Below are 23,580 nucleotides of genomic sequence, written 5' to 3' on the forward strand. Positions count from 1 at the left end.
CTGAGTTACTTCCCTTTAGACATTAATATATTTTGGTGTATATATTCTTGCATGTATATCTATTTCTGATGCTCGACAGACAATATAGGAAGTGTTCTATGTTTGCTGATTGTGTACTTGTTTGATAGAGAGACAGAAAGGGGGTGTTGTTTTTGTGTGAGGCACTCTTTACAACTCCACCCCCCGGGTGAAATGTGACTGCAACTATAGCATGCTGAATGCTCAACTCCGAGAGAGAGAGAGAGAGAGAGAGAGAGAGAGAGAGAGAGAGAGAGAGAGAGAGAGAGAGAGAGAGAGAGAGAGAGAGTTTTACCACTGTTGACTGTCAGCAGTGTCACTGCTCCTTTGAGCTTTTGGCAGTAGAGGCAACTCCACTCGCCCACTCCACACACGCAGCGGTAACACGCTGACTGAACCGCCTCCACTTCAGCTCAAACTCCACTTCAGCGGACTACTTCAACAGGACGGCTGCTTATCTGCCTTTTCTCTGGCGGTTTCAAGAGCTTTTCAAAAAGTTCCAATTCTTTTTTCCCTCATCTCTCATGGACCAATTTTAACTCTTTGTAAAAGGGACTTTTTTTCTCCTACATCTACAGTTCAGATGTGTGGAACATGACAGATATGTTTGCTTCAAATGCTACAGGACGCGGGATGTGCATGACTTTCAGGATGCTTGAAGGAGAGATGAAACAGAATTGATGCTGTTGTTCAAGATTTGGAGATGCGGTGGTATAAAATGCAAGATTAAATGCAACATCATCATGGTATATCAACTGCTTTAGAGGTTTCCAGCACCTAGCTATGTCTCTTTGCTGCTGCTTGTTTCTGATATTCAGTATGAAAAATTGCATGCCTTGATCTCTGAATACTGAAACATGGCAAATCTGACAAGCACCACTCTACCATCCAATGTGAGCAGCAGTCTATCAATCAATACGACGTCTCTAGGGAGTGAAGGACATGGGTTGGGGTCCTTGGGGCTGTTCATCCTGGTGATCATCATCACCATTATCGTTGTAGGTAACCTTCTGGTCATCATTGCTATCGCACGCACCTCCCAGCTGCAGACCACGACAAATATCTTCATCATGTCACTGGCATGTGCTGACCTCATAATGGGAGTGCTGGTGGTGCCACCGGGTGCCACGATAGTCGTAACGGGGAAATGGCAACTCAATAAGACTTTGTGCGATTTATGGACATCAGTTGATGTGTTATGTGTAACCGCCAGCATAGAGACCCTTTGCATCATTGCGGTGGATCGGTATATTGCAATCACGCGGCCTCTACGGTATAAACTGCTCCTGAATAAGTGCAAGGCTCGAATTATCGTTTGTGTCGTGTGGCTGGTCTCGGCACTAATCTCCTTCGTCCCCATTATGAATCAGTATTATCGTGTGGATGAGAAAGAAGCAAAAAAATGCTACGATGACCCCAAGTGCTGTGATTTAGAAATAAACATGCTCTTTGCTATCATTTCGTCAGTGGTTTCGTTCTACATCCCACTACTCATCATGATTTTTGTCTACGCACGTGTCTTTCTCATTGCCACACGACAGGTGCAGCTCATCAACAAGAACCGTTTGAGATTCCAAAATGAGTGCATGGGAAATCAGGTACTGCCGACGCTCCAAGGCAACAACAACTTGCCTTCGACGTGCAATAATGTCGGAGGAATGACGGCAAGGCGGAAAAGTTCCCAAAGGCGACCGTCGAGATTAACCGTCGTCAAGGAGCACAAGGCCCTCAAGACGCTGGGCATCATCATGGGCGTCTTCACACTCTGCTGGTTGCCTTTCTTCATAGTGAACATCATTAAGGTCTACCATCGAAACTGGCTGAACCAGGACGTTTTTCGTCTCTTAAACTGGTTAGGCTACATCAACTCCGGCCTCAACCCCATCATATACTGCCGAAGCCCAGAGTTTCGTGCGGCCTTCAAGAACCTTCTTGGCTGTCCCTGGATACCCTCTCTGAAAATGAACTTCCTTTTCAAGGGGCTTCGGACTCGATGCCCCTGCTTCTTGGGGTCTGCTGAGCCAGGAATGCCTGGATCGTTCCAGAAGTCCACAATATCGCAAGAGACACTGCCTGAGGATGGGAGCAGCCAGAGCAGCTACAGGAGCGAGGTGCCGTCGCCGGGACAGCCGCACTCTAACGGAAGCACCTTCTTCAGTGAATTGTCCGAAGCCGAGGCAGAGTTGTGAGTTTTTTGTCTCTTCTTACTTCAGTGCTTTTAGCTGTAGAGTTTTACACTTTACCTTGCCAAGATTTATTTTAGTACTCACAATATGTCCGCTCAATTTTCCAAGAGGTTCAGAAGAAAAAAATTTTACTTCTTAAAAATGAATTTAAGTAATAGGTCTGCACTGATGAACAATGAATCAGTGCCATGTCAGTAAGGTCAGCTTGCTCTATATCACATGTCAGGTGAATTTCAAACCTGCTGTAATCATATGACCGAAGGTTGTGAATGTACGCACTTGTGGACACTTTTCTCAGGGGGGATGAAGATCTGTGAGAAGTGCGTCAAGATTGAGCCGGGCAGTGCTGAAGTTGTCTCGGATTACAGAGCAATTGGACGTGCACAACATTTCACACAAAAATGAACAACTTGTTATGGTACTGCTTACGGTGGAATGTGAAACAGCCAGGTGAAGTTTGTGCAGGGGGAGAAAATACAAATCTTAGGCTCATAATTGCTCGTGTTTATAGCTGGAATACACAGAAACAAGCGGGCCAGTCAAACCTAATGCAGATGAAGCTTCCTCGGTGGAGCTACAACACTTAATGTTTTGGAGGGAAATTGGCATGATGAAGAATTTTTGCTTTGGTTTTAACATTTTGGCACTATCTTTAAAAAAGCATGTGTCAGAAGAAAAGTATGAGGAATGGAACAGGACACAAGCTCTGATAGAAAGAGAAACCATGTGCTCTAAAGCTGGCCTTTTTTCTTAAATGCTCAAGAGAACTAACCATCTTAAAAGAAGCACACTTGCACTTTTGTTTATTTTTGTTGAACTTTAAATTTTTGATAATAGTGAAGTTAATTCTTTATAATAAAAAAAATTGTCTTTTTAATTGTACAATTACTTCACAGAGAACACTATGAAAAGTGAAAACTAATATACAAAATATACTGTATATCACATGGATATACAGATATCCATATTAAAATTAGCCATGAGACCAGACTACACAGTCTGCAAATTTAACTATATTTTCAGTGTCACTTCAACGAAAAGCAGCAAAAATCATGCTGCATTCTCTAGACATCAAAAATGAGAGTAAGAAAAAAAAGGCACAATGTCAAATAATGTTCTCTTATTTCGTTAAAGACCTTAATTTCTTCACCCAGACCAAAATTATAAATAGTCCAACATTGTCCACAGGAACAAACACTTCAGTATTGTTTTGTTTCCTAATGCATTTGCATTAGTCAGATTTACAATGCAAATAGCGATCCGATAATTGTGGGTTTTTATCCAGATAGTATGGTAGTTATTTTAATGACCCACTGGAAGAGGCCAATTGTAAAGTAGTTGTGTTTTTGTGTTTTTTGTCAATTGTATAAACTCTGCTTCTGCAACACAGAAACTAAATATTTAAACTACATTACATATTTCCAAACATAAACAATAAAAAAATAAAAAAAATTGGTGTCAAAATAAATTTTTGGTAAACATGTCACAGATAATAATAACAAAAATCAACATAGGATTTTAAATTCCCTAAAATTACTAAAACTGGATACTGTTTTTGCTCTGTTTATAGAGGCTTTTCAGGAAAGGTTTTTCCTAGAAGAGGGGAGACACACTTGACTATCACAGTACAGGGTTTACAGCAGCTGTTACAGGGGTCTGGGTGGGCAAGCCCTGGAGACATTTCCTAGCCACAAATGAAGTGGAAACAATGCACACGCATACGCATATCACATCCAAACACAGTCATGTGTGCCAGACACTACAGCAGAGACATTTTTTTTTAATCTTGGGTTTTGAGGAAATAATAAAAAGAGCACAATGCTTTCTCTCTTTCAAAAAATGACCAAAAATTGGTACAATTATATTTTTGTTGATTCAATACATCCCGCTATAAATAGAAGGCACTTTTATTGTGAATTACAGATTTACATCAAAACAAACAATCCAACTGAATTGTAAGATTCCATTTTTACAATAATTATTGTTAAGTCTTTATTTGTAATTTCAAATTATAACATAAGAGACTGATCTCGCGCTATACAAAAAACTTTTTTTTTTTTTTTTTTTTTACAAATGCAAAACTCATTTTTCTTGAGGACATGAAGTTCGAGCTGCTGAATCCACAGCAGACTTCATGTAAGGAGAAAAGTGTTGCGGTGGAAACCGAAAGGCAAAAGCGGAGAGAAAGGAACAACTCAGAATCCAGTCATTCTGTGCGACTTCAATCTCCAAATGCTTAAAGCAGCGAGTTCACGGGTGTCAGGTAGCCCATTTCAACAAACAAATCACATTAATCAGCGTATAGCTCACCAACTTACAAGTACATGGAGTAAAATTTGATCAGCCCTGTGGTGTCTGAAGGCCTTTTACGTAAACTGTGTACTTTGGTTTATCGTACACCGTGACCAGGTCTCAAGTGAGATTCATTAAACACGAGGCAGCTTGAACATTATGTCTAGCACAATGTAATAAGACAAAATGAGCATTTAGAGTATTTTTAGTGCAGCGTATTATGAAAGTTGCTCTTGTAGACATACAGTTATTCAAATAATGACAGATGGGAGATAATGGCAGTGTGTTTTGTTTAACTGGAAGTCAACATTTTGCCGCTCCTTGCTGCTGATGGGTACATTTTGTGTTGCTGGCAGAAACATGTATATGAAGTCACAATGATTACTTTGTGTTTCAGAGTACATTGAGAATGGTTGAAAGGCTGTGTATGTGTATTGATTAACCCTTCATGAGACAGCGCATTTGTTGCAATTGTTTTCTGTGAGCAAGCATGCATTTTTCATGCAATATGAATTTTGGAAGTGTGATGTCAATTGTATATAACTGCTGTAGAAACTAAATATGGATTGATTGTTGTCTGTAAATTTGTTGCTACCACTGAATTAACTTATATGGGTGAGAATGAGGTTTCTTTAGTGTTTCTGGCAAGTTTTAGGGCCCCTCTGTTGCTCCTCTGACACCCCTAGGAGCTGATAAACTTTATCACTGAAACACAACACTTCCGCCTTTGAGGAGAAGCTGTTTACGACCTAAACAGAGCAAGCGCAGTGAATGCTCAAAACGAAGGCAAGATAGTAAGCAAATTCTTGACACGAACCTCAATTTCTGCTTGGAAATGAGAGATAAATTTTTTGTTTCATGTCAGGATTTCGAAGACTTCAACTAAAAATAAAAAAAAAAATCAACTAACAAAAGTTTACACAGCCCGACAAAAAATAAATACATTTTTTAAATTAAAATAAATAAATAAATAAATAAATAAATAAGAAGAGGGTGCCACTGTATCCTAAAATTAAAGGCTTTTTTTTTAATTCAACTGACAAATTACATAATCACTGTTTATTCAATTTATTATGCAATATTAACTATATTAAATTTTATTATCTGTATACGCTTATTATAAAATACAATTAATTTATCAAAGCAACAAAAACATTTTTGATAAATGCCTTTTTTATTTAAATGTGTTTTTTTTTATCAATCTGTAAATAGAGTCTCAAATATAATTCTTATTTGAAATCGCACAGCTAAAAAAAATTACTCACAGTTCAGTGAGAGAGTCAGCCGTAAACGATTAACTGATTCAACACTGTTTCATAAATCATGACTGACTCATTGAAAAGAACTAGTTCATATGAGTTACTTCATTTTGAATCGGAAACACTGGCGTAATCATTAATGAAACCTTTCATAAGGGTACTTACTTTATGAAAGTTTTCCCGACTGTCACCAATGGTGACTACATATTCAATTATTACTGCAAATTTGCATTTTTGTCACATTTAAAACTATTTTAGGCAAAGTCTGGAGCCCCTTCTGTTTGATTTGGACTGTATTCGTTGCTTTTGCATTACAATGTTGGTTTTTGCTTGATCTTTACATATCATCTGCAAGTATTATAGATCAGTAAACACAGCCGTAAATGCAGAAATTACTTCTCCAACACATTTGCATACTAAAGTCGAAGTCTGTTTTGATTGGAGCACATCCAGTTGTTCTCCTGCTGATGATTGCCCAAAAGAAATAAACTGCGTTCACCTATCCATGCAAACTTCGCGTTAGATGGACACTTCAAAAGTAAAGTTTTGTTGGGAAAATAATCAAATGAGTTAATGCAGACGGAGACTAGAACATCATCTACACTGCAGAGCATTCTCTCTGCATTACTCCATAGGATTACAATGTTCTAACTCTGAAAATGAACAGTTGTTTTTTGGAAAATCGAACCGCTTTAAATCAGGATATTCTTTCATTATGAGCAAGCCTGGAAATTTCCATTTGCCGCTTTAAAAATGCGCGTCATGCCGTATGACATTCTACAAATTAGGATGTCGGTTCCATCTTATCGTGACCGCACTGATTTAAAAACCATTTGCGAAGCGGCCTGTTACTGTACGGCTGTCTGACACATATGTGCGTATTTTCCTGGAGCCTGACTTTGCAAACAGGTGCTTAATCACTGAATAGGTTTATGAGGAAAAGCACAATACAGCTGACAAGCTGAGGCTGGTATAATGGCTTATCTGCTCCCATCACCTTCATTGCTGTAACAGTGGGGCACCATGTTTCCACAGATCACAGGTTTATCGCCACCATCAGCTACTGGTATCGCTCTCTGGCTACTGTTGATCTTTACAAGAAAGGAGAGCTAAGATTGGCTCTTGATTGATAAATAACAGAGTGGCGTAACAGGTTTCGGTTTGAGATCTTAAATCAAGGAGCGGCAGAATAGTGGGAGTTAAACACCTTTCTTTTTCCCCCCCTGTTCCATTTAAGTGATTAAAAACACACTAAAGCCAGAAAAGGTGTGTGTAGGGGTGGGGGGGGGTGTTAAATGCTAAAGGAGAAATTTTGATGAACGTATTGGTTGTTCTTTTCCATGTAATACAATAAATGGAGACTGAAGCATTCAAGCCTCATGTTGGACCCAAAACACCTGAAACAGATTATAGAAGTAGTCCATGGGACTATACACATTTTTTTTAAAGAAATATAAAGCTGTGAATGACTTAACTTTTAAACTTAAAAAAAAAGTTGTCAAAAAGTTGTTAACTTTTTAAGTTCAAAAAACAATTCATTTATAATTCAGACTGATTTGATTCTCAAGTTCAGCTCACTGGTGCAGTATATCATAGTTTTATACATTATAATTTTAGTGTTTCTGCATCCATGAAACATGGATGTGAGAGTAATGAATAATTATACTAAATTATAATTATACAAATTTTAATTTTTGAATGAACTATTTCTTTCAAATTGATGAAAGTCGCATATACTGTAACAAAAGTGTAATGACCATTAATATTTGAACAATGAATATGCCCAGATGGCCTTCAGTTTCATAATAACACTCTGATGTTGGCCTTCTGAACATGTGCATTGAGCCATATGTTGTACATCAGCACAAGTATGCCTTCAAATGATTGCTCTATCATTCTCAGTGAAAAAGAGGGAGAGCTGGAGAAAAAGAAAGAATGACCAAAAAAGTGCAAACAGAATAAGCAATGAGGTAATTCTCTGCAACAGGATATCAACTCAATATGGAAAAGAGCTCTTTCTAGCCATCCCTATCTGCCTGCTATGAGATGACCTCAGCATTATTCTCATTGCAGGAGATCATCTCTTACTGAGGCCACCTGAGTCTAAGCTTACAGTGGTTTGTCAGAAGAAGCTGCGGCATCAGTTCAGTTTATGGAGTAAAACTTTCATTTTTGGGCATTTAAAACAAGCTACTTCAACCCTCATGTTCTTTTAAGATTGACTTGTTTTTCTTACCCCAGTGATGTATGTGAAAGTCTTTTAGTAAGTATATAATATAATATAGTATAATATAATATAATATAATATAATATAATATAATATAATATAATATAATATAATATAATATAATATAATATAAAAAATACCGCAGTAGTTAGCTTGCACTCATAAAAGTAAAGGTTCTTTCTGTAGGCATCTGTAGACCTTTAACATCCATGGAACCTTTCCTTTCTGAAAAAATGGTTCTTTAGAATATTAAAGTAATCTTTACACTATAAAACTATTCTGTTATATGGCATCACTATTAAAGCGCTCTTTTGGGACCTTTATTGTCAGGGTCACAGTGGCTCCAGCATAAACACATTGTAGAAAAATATAATAAAACAAATCCAATTAAAGCACTAGTAGGAGTCTCTCTACACCAGTAAGATAGATTCATATGCAAATCATATCATAGCTATAGATATTAAACTATTAAAATGGGTTTGGTGTCTCTCCCTAAACATATAATTGGAGCATTATGTTGACAGAATACTTTAATAATAATAATTCCATATTTGCATACCAATTTTCTGGATACTACTGTACCATTCAAATCGTGGGAAATCTTCTTAATTATGACCAAATGCTGCAGACACAGCATCGTGGAAATATAATAAGCTATAAGAATATATACTTAATGGATTGCAGTTTAAAAGTTTAAAATACAGTAAAAACAGCAATATTGTGAAATATCATTACAATTCAGAAGAACTGTTTTCGGATATTTTAAAATGTAATTTATTCTTATGATGTGAAAGCTGAATTTTCAGCATCATTACTGCAGTCTTTAGAAATCATGCTAATCTGTTGCTCAAGAAACATTTCTGATTATTACTAATATTGAAAGTAGTTGTGTTGCTGGAATCACTAATAATCAAAAGTTTGTTTTGATTTCTTTTTTAAGAAATTAATACTTTTAAAGTGTCAACAAAGGCATTTATAACATTACAAAAGATTTTAATATATTCTTTTCTGTTCTTTTGAACTTTCTATTGAATGAATTCTGAGGGGAATAAAGTAATCCACATCTAATGATCACAGCCGTGTGTCTACAGCCAAATCACAACCTAGCATTTGGACAACAGCACTCTTGCTTGCGTGATGTTGCTTCAAAACATCTTAAAAAAACTTGCATCATCTATATGCATCAAGCTCCGCTGACATGCAGAACGTGTTTAATGATGCACTGGCTCTTCCATAATATGGACATCTCGATTTTGGAAAGCAAACATACACTTTTGCTTCAGCACTGAACTCTGTGAACTCTACAAGTAGCAGACGAGTGAATTGGAGATCACATTATAGATCCATTAAAGCTTATTACATACGAAGTATAACAGCAGCTTGTTCCGAAAAGTCATCTGAAACTTTGCACGCTACCTCGGCGAACAATCATTTTTGCTGAAATTGGAGGATGAAAATGATGATATTCGAGTGAACGAGCTAGAGAATAAAAAACGAGGGATGTCACGGGGTTAAAAGGATAATGATTCAGGCTGTTGAAAAAGGATTTGCAGAGTGTCAGAAAGATGTGGTTTCGCTTGTTTTGGATGTCGTGCTGAGATCAGAGTTCTCCTCGTGCAGGAGAGATGGAGAGGGCTTTCAAACAGCAGGAGAATAATAACTCAGGCAGCCGCCAACGTCACATTCTGTTATTGAAACGAATACACGGTACTTTCAAACCCTCAGGAACAAAAGAGCGTAAAAGCTGTGTTTGAGAGCGTTTGAGAGTTGAGAGGTTTTTCTTTCCAAAGAAGATCTAGGTATGGCCCCGTACCCACATCAACACCTTGAGATGCTTTGCAAGCCTGTCACGTATACAGCAGGCGAGGGGAATGGGGGCAATGAAAAAAATGTTTCCCATGGTTGAAAAAGATTTCTCGACAGCTAAAAGGAAATTCCACCAATTTTACAAAATGTCCACAGTATGTTGGTGTGTGGACGCAGACAAGGCCACTTTGTATTATTACAGGCATCTCATTAATCGCTGGTCTTTCAACAACAACTTTGGAAAACACAGTAAAAGAAAATAAATATATAACTCATAAGATATGAAGGACGTGTCACATTAACTGAGCTCCTTCAGTGGAGGGCCTATTTACTCTAAACCAGAAAGATATTCATTTTATACAGCTAATAAATAAAGCCAGCTGTGAAACCTTCTGATCCACCTGCTGGCTTTACTGCATTTAAACTCTTAAAACATTTGAAGACAGCAGCCTGAGGGCTGGATAAAACAATTACACACATGTGCATCTGTTGCCAGGGGAGATGATAATGTGTGGAGGATTGTGGGTAATTTATTTTGCTTAATTCTTAATTCTCAACAACTTCACTGCCCTCAGTACATGGCTTTATGCATCTGTTTATACAGCCATATAAATGCAGTTCTTGTTTCCCAGAATAAATATAAATTCACAATATAAATAAATTAATATATAGTAAGACCTTTTATATATATATATATATATATATATATATATATATATATATATAGTTTATATTAGTACTGTATATTAAGTTTTTACATTTATTAATTATATATTAGTTTATGTATTTATTGATTTAAAGAATATATTTCATTTAAACTTTATGTTTCTTATTTAAAGTGTAAACAATAATTAAAAAGTTATTTTTTGGGAGAATTTGAGATTATGGAAATTGACAAAATGAAAATTATGACGATTTCTGGAGATTCAGTGTTATTAATAGCCATAATTTCATAACTTTAAATAAAATTTGATTAAAACCTTAACTGATAACTGGATACTAATAATGTTTTGTAATCTTTTAATAATAATAATAATAATAATAATAAATTGTTCTGATTAATGATTCTTTTTTTAATCAATATATTATTACTATAAATGATACACTTTGAATGAATATTTTTATGAGTAACAGCATCAGTACTGAAATACTGCCTGATCGATCCTCCCACCCTGAATTCAAGATAAATTCTTTAAAATCAAGTTGCCTTATCTTAAACAAATGAAGCAAATCTGTTTTTTAGGATTATTTTATTATTCAGTTAACAGAACGAGACAAATGCTGCAGAAACGAGTAGCTAATGTGTATATCTATTGATTTGGATCAGATTTTGTGCTGGTTCTTGTACAACGTCTAAAGCATGGAGATATTGTCCATGAGAGTGATACTCAATCTCCTGCGGGATTTACAAATAAACTCACCAAAATTAGTTTAAGCTGTCATTGGCTCAGAGTTTAATTCAATCTTTGGTGACATGATTTGCATAGCTGGTCGTGGATGATCTTTCTGTTCCTTTCTCAGCTGTGCTTGGCTCCTTCATTCTGCCAAAACAGCTGCGTAATATAGTCAATATCTCTGCATTTCCAAATTTCTCATGAGAGGCAAGAGTCAAGTTGCTTTCACATCAAAAGTAGAGAGGAGCAGCTGCTCCCGTCTCACAGAAAGCTTTGCCACAATTTTTATGCGATTATGATACAGTGCGATTTTTTAGTCAGTGGCCAGCAGCAGCGGTGGATTATGGGCCATTTATGAGGTGATGACATTCACACCGAAGCCTCGTTCACACTGACCTAGATTTTATTGCTGGTGGTCGCCAAATTTCTGTATTATTGGTGGCTAATATGTTGTTACTGCCACTGGGAGACCTAATGTTAGGCATAACTTTTGTGCAATACTAAATACTAGATTTGGTAAAAAAAAAAAAATCATATTTGAGCCTTACGGTCGGGGCCGTGAGGGTTCATATGAAAATAAAAAGATGGTAAACACTGCCCTGTGGTATGTTTTTAAAGCAAACATTGAGCACTCTGTAATTCGCTATTCAACGCCAATCAGTTGTTTTTGTGTTTGTACCGAAAATCAGCGAATGAGAACCTCGATGCTCTGCCCTATGAGGCTTTCAGTCTGTTTTTAATGTTTAGCCTGTGATGAATGTCTCAGAGGCATATTATATATCAAATCAGTTTAGGCTCATTCGGTTCAGAAAAGAAAGTCAGGGGGGAAAAATGCAGAATGCCTCTGTAGGGTAAAGCACTGGAGGTCAAAGGGCAGCTCTGTGGTTCAGCTATGCTATAGAGTAAAAATGCAGGAATCACCATAGAAACTGAACTGGCAGATGGGACGATGGGACGGGTGGAAATATTTATTCAAACCGTTGTCATTCAGCTACCGATGCTGAAACTGTTTTGTGTCAGCTCTAGCAAAATATTAAATAACATTTGACAGGGTTAGAATAGGATTATGAAGCACCACTTTTAGAAATATTTATTCAGAACAAACTTAAAATGATAGTTCACCCAACATCTAAATTCTGTTATCATTAACTTACCCTCATTCCAAAACCCGAATGACTTACTTTCATTCTGAGGAACACAAAATAATTTATTCTGAAGAATGTTTGGTTTTGGTTCATATAATTAAATGTCAAGGGATCCAAAAATACTGGACCAATTTGAATTTAATCATGTGGACAAATCTTAAAAAAAAAGAAAGAAAAAAAAAGTGTTCCTCAGAAGAAGGTCAAACAGGTTTAGCATGGCATAAAGGAGAGAACATCATGACAGAATTTAGATTTTAGATCAAATATACATAAAATAATTATTGCAAAAAAAAGTTTCTACCAAAATATTAAATATTTGACAGGGTTGAAATAGGAATACTAAGGACTTATTTTAGAAATATTTATTCAAACAAAACTAGACTTCCATTATTCCTTTCTTTCTGAGGAACATACTGTAAAAGAAGTTATTCCGAAGAATGTGGATTGGTTCATATAATGCAAGTTAATGGGTCCAAAACATATGGACATTTTTTTTTAATAAATATATTTTTGTATGTGTTCCTTAGAAAAAAAAAGTCAAACAGGTTTAGAATGGCATGAAGGTGGGTTAATGATGATAGTGAGTTTTGGTGAACTGACAGTTTTGATGATGAATATATAAAAAAATAAAAATAAAAAAGACTGACTTTCTTAGTCAACAAACTATCTCTATATTTGTTCAAGCCATTCTTGTAGAGGCCTGTAAAAGATTAAGTGTAAAACTTGTGAGAACATTTGTTGATTGTGAAGTCACTTCCTTAACCATGCCAATACTGCGGTTTGACTAAGTGGCTGAAATTATATCAGCATTCTGAACTCTAACCTCAAGGCTTTACAGCTAATTTACAGTTAAACTGTGTAAATTAGATGGACAACAGGCACATTACAATGCTGCTGGATCTACAGGACCTTCGGTTCATATAACTGTTTGGTACAGCTGGTATTGGAGCATGAAATCAGCCTTGGAAGAGCTCCATTTTACTGAATGATGGGACAGAACTACATCCATGGAAGCACATAATCTGAATACGACATCTTATTACTCAAAATGACTGCACAAACATTTATGTACACATATAATGACATCAAATTTCCTTGACAAAAGAGATGGATGTGTCTGTGACAAAAAGCAAACAAACGCAGGCTGGATTGCCACAAATTTAGCTGATGAAGAGATGATTGGGCTGAACTGGGGCCAACCCACTGAGATTGGATCATGTAGGGTTTTTTTGGAGAAGGCCGTATCTGGTTGGAATGCTCAAGAAACGTGTCACCCGGTCCTGTCAAGATTTAGTTCCCAGTGTAGCGCTCACTTCCTTCTTTGATATTTGTCGAAAGCCTTTTCCTCCGATACTGGACAATGTCTCTCGTCAATGCTTGTCAGCAAACACGGGCGTTTTTTCTCACGAGAAACCAAACGGTCAGAAAAATATATAAATGGAAGTTGTTGTTTCTTTCACTTGTATGCAGCATCTATAAGAAGAATTCCATGTACGATACATGAAAGGCCTTCTGGACATCCAAAGGCAGATTTGATAAATGAGCTAAAGCTAAACAGGATACTGATGTTCCACCCACAGTACAAGCTAAACCTTTCTATTGAGCCTGATATAAATCATGCTTTCCACTCCTGGTTTACATTTTATTACAATGGCGACCTCACTTTCCCTCAGGCACTGTGTGTGACAGGTATTGTGCTATATAAATGGCAGTGATTGATCTAAAATGGAAACACTTTGGCCAGTGAGGGCTAAGTACAGTAAATCAAGGTGGAACTCAATGGAGAGCAAGATATGAGAGTGCATATGTGACTGCGTTATGTTTTATAAACTCTATTTGTTTTTATAGGTGTGGTCAGAGGGGCTATTTTTAGTACGGTTTCATTTTTAGTATGAACATAACAGTTGGAACATTATGACTCTTTGCTTGTTACCATGTAGGATTGGAAAAACAAGGTTTTCTAGACTTCAAATCGTGCTATCCAATTTTGTTTGATACTGTATGAGTGGCTTTAAAACAAAAGGAAATACTTTTAGAATTCTAAGGCCTTGTTCAGACAGGCAAAAAAAAAAGTATGCCTATCCAACTCAGATCTGTGTATTTTTTAAATAATTCGGAACAGGGGAAAACAACACAAATAAATGTGAATTTTCGCAATAATCTCTGTAGGTGGTTTTAAATCTGATTAAAATCAGTTGTGTTTCAGTCGGAGTGATCAGATTGGATTCCATGTGGTATTTTTGTCATTCATTGACCAACAAGTTGATTCATCACATTCCCAGCACATTACATTTCAACTGAAATCAAGTAAAGATTTCTGTCATAACATTACTTGAATTAAGTATCATGAACTAACAATAATAACTCTGGATGGATGGATAGATGAATGAACATTTGGTAACAGTTTACAACAGGGTTCTATTTGTTTAACATTACCATGAGCTAACATTAACATGAAAAATACTTCTAAATTATTTATTAATCTTAGTTATTGTATATTTCAACATTGACAAGACATTATTAAAACCAATATTGTATATGTTAAATATTTTTAATGGACCTGAGCTAATGATAACAATGAACCCTTGTATTTTTTTATTAACTAGCATTAATAAATGTAAATACTGTAACAAATGTATTGCTCATTGTAAGTTAATAATGTTATCTAATTGGACCTTGTTGTGATGGATTGTTGTAACTTTAAATGTAATATTAAATTACACACTAGACTTAAAATTAACTGTAAAAAGTACTTTTAATATGTTAGTCAACAAATTTTAAAGTATGACAAAAGATTATTAAATAATGATTTAAAATGTACCTTTAAGTAAAACCATAGTCTTCGGTAAAACTTAATTTGACATTATTACAAAGTGTACTTAAGTTAGACAAACCTTTAGAATACTTAAGTGTAATTTTATTAACATTAAGTACACAATTCAATACACATTTAACACAATTAGGCACACCTTTTCACAAGGGAGAGCCTTGAACCTAATAATAAAAAATAAAAAAAACACGGGTTTGAAAAGTGGGAAACTGGCAGGAAGATGATGAAGTTGATGATGATGTGGCTGTCTGAAGAACATTACCTTTTAATCAAATGTGCAATGGAAATGAAAACCATGCTAAGACTCTGCAGCCTTCTTTTCATTGTCCTCACATGGATATGGATGGCGGCAGACAAAAAGAAGCTGCACATTCTGTCAGCGCATCAGAAACCAAAAGTTAAAAATACCCCTCGTTCCTATGATTCTTTATGATGTAATCAGAAATGAATCCATAACAGCGGCAGAGAGCTGAATGTGATGAATGATCGGTGTGCCACCATGAAACAATTCCGATAAGCAGACAAAGCCAGCAGGATATAATAATAGTGTGGATATGAATATTGAAATGGAAAACGTACAGTAATGTCATGACATACATTCGATGATAAATTGGAATAATTACACTGGGAATAGTACACCCCCAATTTGAAATTATAACATAACAGACCCCTTTGACCCCTACGGAGTCAGGTAACTCCCAAAGTTCTCGGTTTTAATGAATAGCTTTGTAAGAAAAATAGCAGTGGAAGGATGACAGGAGGGAACGGCTCGAGCTGAGTTAGCGAGATCACAAAACGAAGAAATTCAAAACGTGTTCCAGGTGGCCTTTCTGGGCATGGCAGCAAGGCCAGATGTGATTAAAATATTTTCAGGTCATCAATCATTAAAGTTGACCATGTTTTACATCTGACATTTCACTGGACCCGTTTCCCAAATAAAGCGGTGTCCAATATAGTGGCCAACATAACCATCTACCTTTACTCCAGAAAAAGACATTTTAAACTATATACACAGTATTTGAAAAGATGGGAAAATATTCAAATTTTTCACACTTAACAGCCTCTCGCAGACTAACCTGAAAGCACCCAGCCAAACGTGAAACAGAAGCAAGACTGCGCTGCCACTGACCTCCGCTGCTAGGGGTGAAGTGGGCTTCCGGCTGATGAGGCTAACGGTGGCCAAGGACGGGGCTGTGTATTGTTTAATATAGCAAGATGGACAATGAATCATGGAGATTATTCCATTTTGGAGCTTGCAATGGAACATTAGCCTTGGCTGAATATTGATGCATACACCAGTGTGGCGGATCGTGATATGAAATCAGTGTCAATCAAAGCGGATGGTATTGGTCAAGGTTAGAAAACAATACGCAATAGTCAGATTCCCAAATGAAAACTAATAATAATAAAAAATAATAATAAATAAAAAAATAAAATGTATATATATATATATATATATATATATATATATAATATATATATATATATATATATATACATACACTGTATATATATATATATATATATATATATATATATATATATATATATATATATATATATATATATATATATATATATATAAGTAAATATAAAAAAAATATATAGTTATCTATGTGTATATAGTTATAGAAATATGTTGAAAACAGCCTTTGTTGCTTAATTTTTTGTGGAAACCATAATACATTAATTTAGAATAGAAATCTTTCACAACATTATGTATGGCTTTACTGTTGCTCTCAATTTAATGCATCCTTTCTGAATAACGTTTTCAACATTAAAAACAAGAAGAGTTGTTTCTTGAGGATCAAATCAGCATATTAGAATGATTTCTGAAGGATCATGTGACACTGAAGACTGGAGTAATGATGCTTAAAATTCTGAATTGCTATATACAAATAGTTATTTTAAATTGTAATAATATCTTGCAATATTACAATTTTACTGTATTTTTTATCAAATAAATGCAACCTTAGTGAGCACAAGCAACTTCTTTTAAAAATGTGTAAAAATCTTCTTTCAAAAACATTAAACCTAGCTTTACTGACTGTAAACCCTGCACTGAAAATTGTAGCTAATGTACCTTTCAATTAAGGGAACCAATTGTCACGCCTTACTCTAAACAAAAATTCTTCTACAGTTTTTTTATGGCTGTTTATTAAACCTAGAACCTTTAAATGTGTCCGGTCATCTTATATTCCCTCATGCTGCCCCCTGAGGATGGAGCGGTGGGCCGGGCACTCTCAGAACATTTCTCATTTTGTTTTTTCCTCTTCCCTCAGATAGCACATAAATGCTCTGTATTGTTTATGTGTTCCTGTGGAGACATGTACAGTAACTGAGATAGGATCAGAATCTCAGGCATTTAAAGCAAAAGAAAATAGTGGAGAAGAAGAAGAGGTAGGGCTCACAGCAGTGTGACGAGGTTAAGGAGAGGCCACTATGACATGAGGGATGCTTAACTGAGAATATAACTGTCACTCGGCCAGTCAGTCTTTATTAGAGAAACACTGACAGTGGAATGAAATTGAATGAGGCATGTCGTAGATGGTCTAAAACTTGCTTTGGCCTTGTAAGAGATATAGACACTATAACTGCTGAATCCACAGATCCAACCGTCAAGTCAATTCTAATTAACAGAATGTCTACCATCTGCTACAGATTACCCACCGATCCTGAAGCTTCATGCACATATTTTTATGAGGGGGCACCAGTTTGCACTCCTAACTCATTTGCTGCCCTAGGCAAGATGAGACATGACCAAAGAAAAAAAAAAAAAAAACACTTCAAGAAGACACAGGGTTCATATACTGACATGATATACGAATGTTTAAAAGTTTGGGGTCAGTGAGATTTTTTAAATGTTTTTGAAAGAAGCAATTATTTGACCAAAATACACTAAAAAAAAAAAAGGTAATAGTTTAAAATTGTATTACAAAATTTAAAATACCTGTTTTCTATTTGAATATATTCAAAATGTCATTTATTTCTCTGATGCAAGGCTACATTTTCAGCATCATTACTCCGTGTCACATAATCCTTCAGGAATCATTCAAATGTTCATTTACTGCTCAAGAAATATTTCTTATTATTATCAGTGTTGAAAACTGTGTTGTGTAGTTTTTTTATGAAAACTGTGATATGTTGTTTCCAGGATTCTTTGATAAATAAAAAGCATTTATTTGAAATATATATTTTTGCAACAACGTATAAGTCTTTACAGTCAATTTCATGCGTCCGTGCTAAAGAAAAGTTATTTAAAAAATACATATATGTACTGTATGTATGTATGTATGTATATGTGTGTGTGTGTGTGTGTGTGTGTGTGTGTGTGTGTGTGTGTGTGTGTGTGTGTGTGTGTGTGTGTGTGTGTTTGTGTGTGTATTCTTGACACACCAGCATATAAGTGTGCAGTAACATTTAATATTTATCCTTTTTACTTTAAAAGCCTGTTTAACTTCATTTTCAAAGGTAAATATATGTGTCCCCTCTCTTTAATGGAAAGAATCTGCTATATCCAACATATTTTTAAGCTAAGACACCATGGATTTGGTAACTGGCCTGTGACAAGGGAAAGGGGCAGTACTAGTCCATCCAAATAGTATCTGACAAGTTAATGCCTTTTACAAGCCAGTGACTGTCAGACCAAGATTTGCATTTAGACATGCAGCCAGTGTTTTTGGCAATGTTTCCATTCATACTGGCTTTATTGGTGTGCACAGCTTTGACCACTTAAATAAATGTAATATCAGACGGCTACTTTTGAATTTCCAAACGTGGCAAGTTTTGTAACCCTTTTGTAACAGACAGACAGATAGATTTTTTTCAAACATTTTCTCAGATTTCTCAAACATAGGTCAGAAACAGATATAGTAACACCCTAATCTTGGTTTATGATCTAATGTTGCTGTATCAATGTTTAATAGCACCTACAAATGGTTTACATATAGTTGTCTTTGCATATTAAAGGGATTGTTCACCCAAAATGGAAAATTCTGTCATAATCCAAACAGTTGCTAATCTCCATTGACTTCCATAGTATTTTCCCTACTATGGAAGTCAATGGGGACCAACAACATTCTTCAAAATATCTTATTTTGTGTTCAACAGAAGAAAGAACAACTTTAGGGTGAGTTAATGATGACACAATTTTCATTTTTGGGGTGGAATATCCCTTTTAGCTGGGAAAATAATAAGTATTGTAATAAACGCATACTTCAATCTGATATTTCTGAATTTATTTCTTTTTTTTTTTCTCCAGCTGTAACCTTCAGGGGCAGGATGGCTGAAAGTCTCTAGCACGGCTGAAAGAAAAGGACGCTGAGGAAGAAGCAGGCAAAAGGACTGACCTACGTCACAGTTGGCTGGACTTCCCCAACAGAGACCACAAGGGCCCAGCAAAACATCCATGAAGCCATCAGGAGAGCCTGCTCCAAAAATGAAAGACAAAAGAGTGCACAGATATAACCACAGGGAGACAAGTGCTGAGAGAAATTTCTCACAAACAGCCTGTCTATGGAGAGAACGACTGAACTGGTACTGCTCATGGAGGAGTGTAGCACGGAGAGATCCGAAACTGCTTACGTTCTATCAAACCACGGAGTTCTGGCGCGATCCACTTCAGCCTGGTTTGGTCCGGTTTGTTTGGCAAATAGAGAATCAGACCTGTAGGTCCTCCAACATGTGTTTCAGTGCTATGTTCTGAGAATGGACTTCTTCAAATACACGGACACAATAACTCTGAATAGACTCTTTAAGCACAGTGTGTTTTTTTAAATATAAAAAGTTTAGATTTTGTACAAAGTCCTATACTAAATTATTATTATTTATTTTACTCCCCACATTTTAGCTGTGAATGTGTAAAATGCTTGCAACATTAATATATCCGTGTTGTACACTTCAGCAGTCCACTGATTATTTTCCAATCCAGCCAACTCAATATATAAGCTACAAGATTTCCCGCTCTGAAAACTGAGAAGGTTGAGAGCATGTCGACGGCTTCACCAATTTGAATGGGAGCATTCAAATTTGGTTGCTGTGCAATTGAGTGTCAATTGTGTAAAAATTGAAAACAATGAGAGGAAGGGCAATTCTTCGCTCACTCAAAAAAAAAAAAAAAAAAAAAAAAAAAAAAGGATGCACTGATATAAAAATTGTGGTCGTTACTAATAAACCAGTAATTATTTTCATGGAACAGCTGATGACCAATGAATAGCTGATGTTGAAATTCTACTCTATTTAGTTTTAATAAATACATTTGCTAAATAATACAATAATATTATTAATTATTATCATTTTCTCTAAATAAAAAATAAAAATGTTAACACTTTAGTATTGGGATCAATTCTCACTATTAACTAGTTGCTTATTAGCATGTCTATTATTAACATATTGGCTGTTTATTAGTAATTATAAAGCACATATTCTGACCATATTCTCCATCCCTAATCCTACCTAATACCTAAACTTAACAACTACCTTTTTACATATTACCTATCGCTCCTTTTGCCAAATTAGGAGTTAATTGAAGCTAAAGTCATAGTTAATGTTTAGTTGATAGTGAAAATTGGACCTTAAAATAAAGTGTGACCATAAAGTTTATATTACAATTAACAGTGATTATGAAACTTTAAGCTTTAGGTGATTTAAATGTAATCAAGTAAACACACTTACACTAAAAAAAGTAGTGTAGAAACAATTTTCACTCAGAAATTGCTAGGACGTTTTACAGTTGTTTATAGAGAAAAGGCAAATAACAAACAGAATTAAACATGAAATTCTTAAGTAGAAAAACTGAAACTTTCTGAAATTTGAGATATTTTCTTGTAAAACGTATTCTAATCTGTTTAATTTTGAAATATCACTTTTTACATATAAAATATTGAGGGGTAACAATAAATAAAGAAAAATATCTAATATTATCAAATGACCTATATACTGTATCATGCATCCCTGTTCAAAAATCATATTATATTTGATTTATCTGTTTTGCTGGCTCATGTTCAATGCTGCTATTTTTTTAGTTTCTTGTACTCCTCCAACCATTGCAATGTACAGGACTCCAGCACAATATTGCTTTTATTATAGGCTTACAACACAAGAAGCACCTGAACCTCATATTTTAGAATATATTTTTGACATGGTGGGCTGAGAGGGAACACATTCACCAATTTGTTGTATAATATGACTTCCTATGCTTAATGTGATACTTGCCAAAAAATGTAGTTTTGGAATTTTTCCTGTTTGCACTGATCACAATGCCATCTCATACCAAGTCGAAACAGACCACTTCCTCTTTCACTGAATTTCCTCTGTAACGGCTTGAATTACAGTCTATCAAAAAGTATTTTCTAGTAAGGATTGGACAGTTGTGGCAGGACAAATGAGAAGAGGATTTTAGGTACATTTGTTTTTTTCAGGTTTTTCATTAGGTACAGTGGTAGATTTAAATTTATTATTTAAGTGACAATGCAAAGGGAATCCAGAAGCGAAATTTCAGATGAATACTGATTGATATTAAATACAGTTTAAGCAATCAAAACTTTAAGAAGACTACCTTTCAAACGCTGTACATAAAACCCTCATAAATGTATGCAATTATATGTATGTGGGGCAAAAGAATGTTTGAGCTGACAGAAATGCTCAAAATGACAAAATAAAATAATACTAAAAAAAAAGATATTACATTCTTTGTGGGTCTCAGAATGAGTGAGGAATACAGTTATGATGCTTTAAGTTTAAATTCATCACATCTAAATGACAAAGCAATATGTTCATCACCAATTTAGAATAGTTTTTTAAATGTGCACTTAATAGTTTCTCCCTCTTTAAAAAGTATTACACAAAGAAATAAATCTGTTTAAAATCATTTACACATACATGAAGACTCTAGTCATCCATAGTGAAACAATGTGCACTAAAGTGCTTCAAATCTTAAAAGCTCATTAAATAACTAATATAAATATAATATTAATGACGCAAATGGCCACTTCAAGTACAATTTCATGAACGTTTCTTAACACTTTAGTACTTTTTTTTTTACTGTAGTGTGCTGTTATTACATTTAAAGTTAATATATAAATGCACTAAATTCTTTATTACAAATGCACAATTACAAGTATATGTATATACACAGCATACACGGTTCGATAGAAATTACATTAACGCATATTTTAGTTTACCATAAATGCTTGTCATTACATATGGCATATTTTAAAGAAAACAGAAGTTTAACTAATGGCATTAAATATAATTTTAAACTATAATGATATTCATTTAATTGTAATTAACATTCAGTTAAGTGTCTGAATACTTTACATTTAGTTTCCACACACAATACATTCTTTTAAAGTATATTTATAATTGGGTTATAATTATGCTAAAGTGTTTTTGCCTAAAATAAAGCAGTTTTCTTTTAACATGTAGTGACAGGTTGAGATCACAAAACTAGCCAACGCACTTTATTTTGTCAAATCCAATCATAACTTGAGCTATTGTGCATCCACACCACTAGACATCAGTATAAGTCTATATACTCAGAGTAAAATAAACAAACAATGACTGAGTATTTACAGCTCAGCAGACAGATATAGGGTATGCGTGCATGAGCATTTGTTTACCAGCTCATTTGGTGAATGCAGCAAACCAGGATGTAACAACACCCTTATCTCTCCAGCTCTACTGGCTGGAAACAATTAAAGGAGAACCCTCATTCACAGTACAAGATGAGCTAACGGCCAAAACATGTGGATACAGAGCAAGGCAAAACAATAACCTTGCAGCATTTATACAAGGAAAAACGTCAAAACTGGCATTTAGACTGGCACCGGGTATTTGACGATACTTTAGCACCAGCTCTGCATCTCCTCTCGGTCAATGACCTGCACTAAGTACAGAAAAAAAAAATCATCTCAGCAGATACTGATCTCCAAACCTCCCATGCTGCTCAAAGCCATAATAAACAGCATCATGTCAGGAGGGAAGATGAGTTTTCCTAAAGAGGTATATCAGATCAGGGCTGAAGAGGGACGGAGTGGCTCAGAATCTCTAAAACAAATAAATGGTGGAATGAAGGGGATTCAAGATGCAACTAAAGGGTATCAATGTGCACAACCAAACAGTTACAGATGTGCTTTAACTTAAATGAAGATACAGCACTATCATAATTCTAATAAAGGTTTCAAAGTAGTGTTAAGATATTTGTTTAAAGTAAGGAAATAATTTTTTAATTTGAGTGGTTCTTTATAATAACCATTATTAAAATAAAAGAGTTTTAAAGTCACTATCAAAACTAAATAAATAATAATAATTTAATATTAAAAAAAATATTAATAATTTATTTTAAAATAATCTAAACATTTTTATGTATTTTTAATAGAACAATTTAGATGGTGCAGGGAATTATAGAAGAAGAAAAAGACCAA

The 23,580-nt window shown here is 35.1% G+C and overlaps 2 protein-coding genes across 4 annotated transcripts in view; one reads left to right on the forward strand and one right to left on the reverse strand.

Annotated features, from left to right (window-relative positions):
* The window catches only part of LOC109053914 (disintegrin and metalloproteinase domain-containing protein 9), a 1,168,157-nt gene that overhangs the window by 647,533 nt on the left and 497,044 nt on the right, over positions 1-23,580 (reverse strand). The window lies entirely within an intron of this gene.
* LOC109047273 (beta-4C adrenergic receptor-like) lies at positions 250-21,836 on the forward strand. 2 transcript variants are annotated; one of them, XM_019064982.2, is made up of 2 exons: positions 250-2,203; positions 2,503-5,644. In XM_019064982.2, exons 1-2 carry the CDS (start codon positions 876-878, stop codon positions 2,519-2,521), a joined length of 1,347 nt encoding a protein of 448 aa, XP_018920527.1. In that variant the 5' UTR covers positions 250-875; the 3' UTR covers positions 2,522-5,644. The 2 variants fall into 2 exon arrangements, with proteins under 2 accessions (XP_018920527.1, XP_018920521.1); XM_019064976.2 differs by lacking the exon at positions 2,503-5,644 and adding an exon at positions 19,419-21,836 and having other exon boundaries at positions 256-2,203.

Source organism: Cyprinus carpio, chromosome B8, assembly GCF_018340385.1.
Source record: "Cyprinus carpio isolate SPL01 chromosome B8, ASM1834038v1, whole genome shotgun sequence".
Classification (NCBI taxonomy): domain Eukaryota; kingdom Metazoa; phylum Chordata; class Actinopteri; order Cypriniformes; family Cyprinidae; genus Cyprinus; species Cyprinus carpio.

Excerpts from the sequence above, each read along its gene's own strand:
- LOC109047273 (XM_019064976.2), top strand. The coding sequence starts at position 876 with ATGGCAAATCTGACAAGCACCACTCTACCATCCAATGTGAGCAGCAGT. Across the intron at positions 2,204-19,418 it reads TCCGAAGCCGAGGCAGAGTT|CTGTAACCTTCAGGGGCAGG; the intron begins GTGAGTTTTTTG and ends TTTTTTCTCCAG.